This window comes from Rutidosis leptorrhynchoides, chromosome 4, assembly GCF_046630445.1.
Source record: "Rutidosis leptorrhynchoides isolate AG116_Rl617_1_P2 chromosome 4, CSIRO_AGI_Rlap_v1, whole genome shotgun sequence".
In the NCBI taxonomy this organism is placed as follows: Eukaryota; Viridiplantae; Streptophyta; class Magnoliopsida; order Asterales; family Asteraceae; genus Rutidosis; species Rutidosis leptorrhynchoides.
Window position 1 is genome coordinate 598,540,453 of NC_092336.1, and position 9,873 is coordinate 598,550,325.

Sequence of the window (9,873 nt, forward strand, 5' to 3'; positions counted from 1 at the left end):
AGCAAAAGAATCCATAATGATTTCACAAAGATTAAAGAAACTAATATCCCAATGATCAAAACTTGTTCCAATCTTTATCTTGATGATCCAATCCCTTAAAAGTGGAGAAAGTATGTGTTTGAAATCCCTAAAATTGTATGGAAATCGCCCAAAGTCGTAACAAAAGATGGATACCCTAAGAACTGCTCGTCATGCGATTTTATAACATCTTCCTGACCGACACAGGCCCGCGATCACGAGCCTTTTATACATACCCACCTCGCGATCGCGAGGTGCCCGGTTTGGTGCCTCGCGTTCGCTTTTCTTTTCTTCTGTTCGCGTACTCAGCTCGACTTCTTGCTCGTGAAAGGGAGCCCTTATGCTTTCAAAATCTCGCAAAAGGGAGGTCTGGAACTCATTTTTTGGCCTTGAAAAATTGTTAGCTTTGTATCTTTAACCGCAACTCGAACCGGGACCAACTTTAACGAATAAAAAGCTCCAAAACACATTAAATCCCCTACAATCATCACAAATAATAATGCCTCAAACCAAATAGGCACAATCTTCAACAAATATCATCAATATATCTTCATTTATTAATCGAAATAAATACAAGTTAACCTGATATTGCGATGATAAATACGTGTAAACTGAGCAATATCACTTTGGAGTTTTCTGGAGGCATCGTTGTATGAGCATGTCTTATGACAGTTGTTTAAGGGGTGCTTCTCAATGGTAACTACACGCAGAGTATGTCCTATGACAGTTATTCTGTGGAACATCCTTGACAGGTGAAACGAACCAGGACGGATAAAATCAAACCCGAACATGGAATGAAATCGTCTTTGATAATCTTTAAATTCAAAGAAAGATGGCCATAGGTTCGAATCACATACCCTCGACTTACCTCTCTCTATAAAAACCCCCTCCCCAGAGGAGAGCATAAGCTCCAGGATGAGTATGTCCTGGATTACCGGATTCATTCTCGTCTTGATCCACCATGATCGGATGATGAGAACTGACCCAGTCACTGATTTCAATCTAGCTATTAAAAAAATATTAATAGTTCACTTTCTATTTTTTTCGGCTAAATGATTCGACGAGGGAGTAATAAGATTAGTATTTGCACACAGTAAATCCACTTCTCTGTGTTTTTTCCCCTCACACTCTACTTGTGCATTCGACTGAACCAAATGTGGGTTTCATAATCATAACAACTTTTTTACATAAACGTTCATGTAACGGCTTTTTCATTTTATTTGATTTAATTACAACCGCGTCAATTCAAATCTATGTTTGTTTACTTCATTTTTACTTCGATGCATACCGGTTACGAGTTTGATTTGAATCAAATCTGAAATCGAAGAGTGTGTGAGATCGGAGAAACGGAAATATGTTGACTTGTATCCCTTGTTCAAAGGAGTTAAACGCTGGATCTCTTCATGAACAAGAGCAAAACGACACCGTTGCATCACCTCGCAATAAACCAGCTATTAAAGCTCTCACATCTCAGGTATTACTCTCATTTTCTTCAATTAGTTTACCAATTCGTTTGATGCAGATCATATGTCATATGTATGAATAATTTATATGTATATGTATTATTTATTATGTATATATGTTATATGTGTGCAATGAAAAGTTAGGATGAGAACAATAAATAGTACGAAAGCTGCGAAAACTTATAAAATTAGAGGTTAGTTATATGTATGTATGTATATGTACATTTATTTTAGTGTAATTTTTTTAGTGTAATTTGTTTAGATTAAGGATATGGCGGTGAAGGCATCAGGAGCATATAAGAACTGCAAGCCGTGTTCGGGATCGAATCATAATCATAAGGATGGTGAATTTTTGGATTCTGAAGTTGGATCAGTTTCTGAAGGGTTTCATTGTGGATATAAAAGGACTTGTAAGTCTACACCTAGGGTTTGGGGGAAGGAAATGGAAGCTAGATTGAAAGGGCTTTCAAGTGGTGGAAGTACTCCTGCTTCGTATAGTGATCGAATTGAATCGGTTAAGTTTATGGAAGATGATGTACTTAAAGAATGGGTTGCTCAAGTTGAACCCGGGGTTCTGATCACGTTTCATTCTTTACCGCAAGGAGGAAATGATTTAAAACGTATTCGATTCAGGTATTGATTCAAGTTTGACCCAAAGTTATTTTGTAGTATATGGTGTTGATCTGTTTTGTTTGTTTGTTGTTGTTGCTATGTTAATCTGATGTTGGCTTATGGTGTTTCATTAAGGGGGTGTTTAGGTAAGCTTATTTTTTGAACTCACACAGTCACGGCCTTATTGAAAGTTGGAAAAAATGATAAGCACGACGTTACACGAGCTTTGAAATTTTTAAGCTTATGGCTTATCTAAGCTTATAAGCTCAAGTAGCTAACCTTCTATGCTGTTAAAACTGGGCTTACTGACAATTCTAAATACCAATAAGTTGTAAAAATATGCTTAGTTGACAAGCTCTTATTGAAGTCAAATTTTATGTTCCATGAAATTATGGAGGTGGCCCCCCAATTGGGCGTGAGTTAACATCACCAATACGCTTATTTTACTAACATCACCTATGAAATTAATTATTTTAACAAAAAAATAATTATGTATTATTATTTACTTTTAATTTTTTAAAACTCCCTTACATGAATTAAATCATTGTTGAGAAAGATTTTGATTGTTATACATTTTTGACGGGGTTATTTTATAAGCCGTGAAATGTTCAACAAAAGGCAAGCTCAGAGGTGGTGGGCCGAGAACTGTGACAAGGTCATGGAATTGTATAATGTTCAGCGTTTCAATCATCGAGGAGTACCACCACCCGCTCCACCAAAATCTCAAGACGAGGTTAACTTTAATCTTCTTTTTCTAATCATTCATTGTGAACTTTTGCAACTTTGATTAGCAGCGGCAAGATGGGCTGGTCAGGCTAGTTGCATAATGGGTCAATTTTGGTTCGGGTCAAAAATGTCATCTTTTTGCAAATGAACTAGAATTGTCATCTTTTTGATTAATAAAAATAAAAATTTATACTTATTTCCTTGCAGAGTTCAAAAATCGAGTCTTTTGAGAATAGCCCAGTCACGCCACCACTTAGCAAGGAGCGGCTGCCTCGAAATTTCTACCCAAAGGAACCCCATCACGATTCTAGTGGGCTCTCATCGACGCCTGCACTATTGAGCATAAGTGGGGCCAAAACTGAAACATCATCATTGGCTTCTGCAAGGAGCAGTTCGTCTAGAGAGGGTGATCACTCAGGAGAGCTTTCAATGAGTAATGCAAGTGATGTGGGAACTGAATGGGTTGAGCAGGATGAGCCAGGCGTGTACATTACAATCAGAGCACTGCCAGGTGGCAATCGTGAGCTGAGGCGTGTTCGTTTCAGGTAAAAAAACAATTAGTTTCTCATTTATGATAGTTTTCGTATATTGGATTGAGCTGAAAAGGGTGAATATTCGTTCTGCAGTCGAGAAAAATTTGGAGAAATGAATGCAAGGATGTGGTGGGAACAAAACCGAGGTAGAATTCAAGAACAGTACTTGTGATACAAAGCCTTTGGAGACGATACTTGTTTTTTAGGTGCTTACGTTGAACACAACGGTTCAATTTTTGTGGTGACATTGTTTAACTTCTTCGAAGATGTGACATCTTGGGTGAATATAATGTCTCACCATTCACTAGAAACCATAGCGAATCATGTGTTGGAATCCAAGCTTCAGCTATTTTATTATTTTAACGCTTACTTGGTATGAATATTTGTAAGAGTTCTTATCTATAGTGAAAAGTGAGCGTTAATCCACGCCAAGTTTTCACTAAGATAGGTAGTGTATGCGTCAAACAAACGTCAGCCAAAGGTGTGGCGGAAGCTTGACGTTTAAATTGTGGGACCAAATGGCTTTTAGTTGTACTTTGTGTTTAATATATTGTACATGTTTTATTTTAGGGATATAATCCCGGGTAATATTTAGTGAACGATAGAGAAAATTTAGTTAAATGAATATTAAAGTTTTTGGTGCTGAATGTTAAATGAATGCTTTTAGCAGCAGCAACAGCAGCAGCAGCAGCATAGAAAATGAACTCTGTATATCTTAGCTGCTAAGATTTTTCGTAGCTGCTGTTTTGAGACCTGACTTGTGTATGTGTGTTCCAAGATATTTATCTTCTTTCTTTAACAGATCATATCATAATTTGGCAATTACTATCACTTGTCCATTTATAATTACGATCATAGATTGCTTTCTCTGGTAGTGACATAAGTTGGGCATAATTACCCTTGTTGTACTATTTGTTTTTTATTTTATACTAACACCATCATGATAAGTCCTTATCTTGATTCTTGACCGTTTAATTCTCTATCAGATAATAAGAAACAGTCACTCTCTAAATTCCAAAATATGTACAAGCTGCGTTCCACTTAATCCTTTAATAAAAGATTTGAGCCGTGTTACATTGAAATTCAATTAAGAGTACGAACATTATCTCTGTTGGAATAATCTCTTGTTACAGACAGCGAAAACATCCCTTATAGGTTATGCTTGATCACAGATTACTACTACGTATTACGGAGTACTATGTACATTTGATTCTGGAGATGTAATAGGTCTTCATTGTGCTATAACTGTAGAGGTTTTACACCATTATTCTTCTAATAGGTCTCAAAAACGTCTAATCTTGTATGTGTGTCAATTTGATACGAGCTTGATGCATTACAGAAGGCCTTAGTGTTGCTTCATCACGTTCGGCGACTACTATCATGCTCACATGGGTCCACCCGTTTATGCATTACACAACTTTATGTTAGAATCTAATTTTACTTGAGTGATGGGCTTACCATTGGGCTCTATGGGCCCAGGTTACTTTGAACCGTTTTTTTCCTTAATCCATCGGAATTGGATTTATACATTTTTTTTATGGCTTAATATATTTTGGAATTAGAAAATTAGAATTAATAATGTTGTCTTTTTAGTTGTGAAAGCTTTTAGTGTGGTGGGATTGGTGGGACACAATATCTGTAACTCTGTATTAGTTGTTTCGTAACATGGTAAAGGTCTTAATTAGTCGCTTTTAAACATATAATTAAGTTTGAACATCTCATGTTTATTTCAAGTATTTTTATTCGGCGCTCAGCGTTAATATGTATATTGAAAAATTGAAAGGCGGTTTAAATAAAATTGAGCAATTAATAATTCATTTAGCTGTGATTAGTTTAGCATTTTTTACCCATGAGCAGCAACAACAACAATAACAACAAAACTCAATACCACACGAGTGGTGTATACCACACGAGTGGTGTATAGAAAGATGAGATGTAGAAAATCCTTCTCTAGCAATGTGTTTTAAGGAAAAAATGAAAACATGAGTGTCCGTATGAAGTTTATTTTTGTGTTCTTCTCCACATTTAGTTCCTTGTGTACCAGATTGAGTTGCTTATTTATCCTCGGGATCGCTGTTTCTTGTTTTTATAAGAATTTTGTTCCCACGAGTCCCGAAAGAAAAAGAAATTCGATCTGTCTATAATTCGTTAAAAGAATAAGAAGGACCCGCATAAGAATCTAAGAGTCTCTTTTATGCTAAATGCCCATGTTCTTTGATGCAGGATGCCAAGAGCCTTTATCAGCTGCACAATGGAGTCTTGTTTTTTTTAATTTATTTATAAAAAAAAAAACTAGTACTATCACCTTTACTTTTTTGGATTAATTATCTATAAAGTGTTGTGTGCTTTTATAGTACGGTGTATATTATTTGCTTTTTTCATCCCTTGAAGTGTGATTTCAGTTATCCATCACACCATTAAAATTGTAAACATAAAGGTATTCTCTTTTAGGTTATTTGGTGAGAGCGTATATTTACTCTTGATATGTACACGATGTAATTGGATTATTTCATTATTATTCTAACTCATTCTATGGCCAACCCAAAAATGGTGTTGATAGTAAGATTTGAACATCATACTTATATTAAGACCATTATTAGTGCAACGTGATGGAGGGATTTTTGGAGCATCACGCCACCATCACCCCTACTATGCAGCGCCATGGAGGAAAAAAATTAGGCGTGATGGTTTCATCACAGGAACAATATTATCTTGAATGCTATTTTTGTCGATCGTTTTCCCACCTAAATAATAACATTCATCACGAAGTGTCTCTTCTAAATGTTCATATTTTCCTGTGATCTTGATGTCGGAAAAAAAAATTCCAAAAAAACGAAATTTTTTTTTTTTGCTTCCCCCGCTTCCCCCCGATTGGTTACTTTCCCATTGATCCTGCCCCTATATCAGTGTTGCAGATCTCGGAATTTCTCGGCGAGATCTCGGGGAGATCTCGGTTTCAAAACTCAGCCGAGAATATTTTCTCATCTCGTTGAGATTTCTCGGTCAACGGTTAAAATCTCGGTCAACGTCACGATTTCTCGGAGAGATCTCGGATTTTCTCGTAATTTCTCGGATTTTCTCGCAATTTCTCGGATTTTCTTCTAATTTTTCGCTCATTTCTCAAATTTTCTAGTAAAAATCCATATAAATATACATATATTTATATATTTATACATATTTATATTAAAAAAACTAGAAAGTCAACACAAGTCAACGTCCGAGATCTCCCCGACATTTTTCCGAGATGCCGAGATCTCCTCAAAAATATCCAAACGAGATCTCCCCGAGATCCGAGTTCTCCAACCTTGCCCTATATATATATATATATATATATATTTGTAATTTATAATACAAAGCTTTATTTAAATTCTTCGAAATTTTATATTCATAAACAAATTATCTTATAAAACGTTTTAATAATAAGATTCTTTTTAAACTGAAAACGTTTTAGTATGTTTGAAACTAATTCAAATAAATATTAAAATCTTGTTTTTCAAACTAAATATATTTAAGAATCATTTGATTAAAAGGTTAAAATAATGTAATTCGCTATATCATAAAACGTTTTAGAAAAGTAAAATTATATATACTCATAGTAGGTTTCAAGTTTTTAAATTATAGTTTGTTGGTGAAGCTTGAGATAAAGTCTAAAGGTCAAATAAACGTATGAAATCATCTTAATGTAAAATGTCGATATCCAACGTCTAAGTTATTTACATTCCACGTTCCAACTTTAAGATGAAAGTTAAAATAGTTATCTTATTAAAATCACGAGAAAAATATTGTAAAGCATGAATTGAAAATCAAACAGGAATCTCCACTAACTCTTGTCTAGTTCCCGATAATTGACATTTTTGTTCTTACTTGTAAATCACTTTACCAATTATTCCGAATACCGTTAAAAAGAAAATGTTTCCTAAATCAAAGTGGACCTCTCAACAAAGACTCGTAATCATATCACAATGTAACTTGATAAATCAATCATTTGATATTATCTTTTGATAAATCAATCATTTGATATTATCTTTTAATTCCGTCGGCAATTACGATCATGTAAAGCATTATATCTAATACTTTGTTAACGTTTTCAAGTTATAATATATATATACATATATATATACACGTATATATTCCTATCCAATTATAATGGTTCGTGAATCGTCAGAATTTGTTCAAGATTAAATGAATGTATGAACACAGTTTAAAACTTTTGAGATTCAACTTAACAAACTTTGCTTATCGTGTCGGAATAATATAAAGATAAAGTTTAAATTTGGTCGAAAATTTCTGAGTTGTCACAGCTTAACATAAAAAATGAAAAATAAAATAAAAATGTGGGACCAATTTAACCCATCACGCTATCACCTTTGTTAAATCAGCACTATACCCCACAAAAACACCTCATCACGCCCCATCACTCCGGCACCACTAAAAATGGTCTAAGGATATCAAAAAATGCTAACCATTAGATCATGTTAATTCTTTCTGTACTTACAAAAACTGTCATAATTAACAAGTGCCTAATTCATTGCTAAATGAACAAATTCTTACTATAGTTAATTAAACTCCTTACACATACTCAGATCATGTACTTTCAGGTTTAGTTATACACCAATATCGTCTCATTGTTCTTGAAGGCTCTGCTCAAGACGTAAAAATGAGCCCTTATTATTTGGGCCAAATTGTAAATGCTTGCAAAATTTGCGGACTGTCACCGTTTTAGTCATATCTCTCATTCATTACGAATTCAGATTCAGTTGATTTAAAAGCTTAAATGCTGGCAACTCAAAAAGCTACACATTTCTACTTTATAGTTACCTTCAGTTCAGATCTTCCCGTCTGATAGAGGGTCTATTTTGTCCTAGATATAACCAACGTACACTACAAGAATGTGACCCTTTAGGGAGGACGAATGTCCTCACAATAAGTGCCCAAGTCCTCGCAGTACATTTATTGTGAGGACTTGTTCTCACAATAGAGTCCTCGCTATAACCCCGACGTAATAAGTCTATTGCGACAATGATGTTAACGCAATAACCTATTTAAAAGAAAAATGAAAATGAAACAGTAAATAACCTATTGGGAGGACAATGTCCTCACAATAGAGTATATATCTAAAACATTATTTTTAAATTCTTATAATAAAAAAATAACTTTTGTGAGGACATGTTCTTGCAAATAATTGTTGGCACAATACATTATTGCATGAACTTATTCTCTCTATAAATTATTTAATTTATTTATTTTAATTTGGAAGCTCTTCCTCACAATAGAGATATTGTGAGGACATGTCCTCACAAAAGATAATGTGCAAATACAACAATTAATTGATGTATTTGCAGCTACGCTCCAGGTTTCCTATGCCGTATATCCAGTTCAATGCAATTTCCATTTCCAGATTACCAACACAACAATAACACCTAAATAAATACGATCATGATACAATACATCAAACATCCTAGTACATTAAACTTCAAATACAATACATAGTTTAGGTTCAAAATAACAAGTTCCGTTAAACTTCAAATTCAGAAAACTACAAGTTCAAAGCAAAATAACAACCACGACAATACATCAACAACCTAGTCCTCATACTCAACTTCATAATCAACACTATCATTGCCATCTTCTCCGCCATCATCTTCTAAATCAACATTAAGTTCCTCATCCGATGAAATTTCAAGGCTGAAACCTTGTGCCGCCAAACACTTCCCCCATTTATTTAGTTTCTTGTTTACACGGTCCTGAGTTTTCCCAAGCAATGCAGTACCCTATGTAGGAACAAATATCTAAAAGTAACCTATATATATATATATATATGGAAAGGTTGAATTAATTAAACATCAAAGGAGGTCCAATGGGCATATAAGTGGCTGAATTCATTACAACAGCTTGATCTATATATATATATATATATATATATATATATATATATATATATATATATATACATATATTGAAAATATAGCTATCGAAAAAAAACATTTTACCTGACTTTGAGTAAACATGCGTTCCTGTGGTTGAGACGGGCTTGATGAGGACGGTCTGGATGAGGACGGTCTCGATGATGATGGTCCCGATGAGGACGGTCTAGATGAGGATGGTCTCGATGAGGGTAAGGCAAAACGGGACCCATCCGGAACAATGTACCCACGACCCCTTTTGAAGCCGCGTCGTATACCCAATACATCATCCATAATCTGCGACTCGGTCAAAGGTTTTGGGACATCTTTCTGGGCTTTCAGCTTATCAGACATGGATGTCTGTAAAGTTAAACAACAAAAAACTCTGGTATATAAATATTAAAGTTTTATTATTTTGTGTTTAAGTTACAATGATTACTTACATAGTCACGTTGAGCCTCCGTGTTCAGCGGGATCTTCCCTTCTCGCGTGTTGTAACTACCCGGAAATTTCTGACCAAATTTAAACCTTAATCTTCATATGTTTCCGACACGATAAGCAAAATTTGTAATGTTGAGTCTTGACAACTTTGAAAACTATATTTATGCAATCGATTAA

At 34.6% G+C, this 9,873-nt stretch overlaps 1 protein-coding gene across 1 annotated transcript; it reads left to right on the forward strand.

The window, feature by feature from the left end:
• The first annotated feature begins 1,151 nt into the window (after positions 1 to 1,151).
• LOC139903926 (protein Brevis radix-like 2) lies at positions 1,152 to 3,971 on the forward strand. Its single transcript, XM_071885851.1, has 5 exons — positions 1,152 to 1,492; positions 1,744 to 2,114; positions 2,691 to 2,826; positions 3,027 to 3,364; positions 3,446 to 3,971. The coding sequence occupies exons 1-5, from the start codon at positions 1,373 to 1,375 to the stop codon at positions 3,522 to 3,524; spliced, it is 1,044 nt and encodes a 347-aa protein (XP_071741952.1). The 5' UTR covers positions 1,152 to 1,372; the 3' UTR covers positions 3,525 to 3,971.
• The last annotated feature ends 5,902 nt before the right edge of the window (positions 3,972 to 9,873 follow it).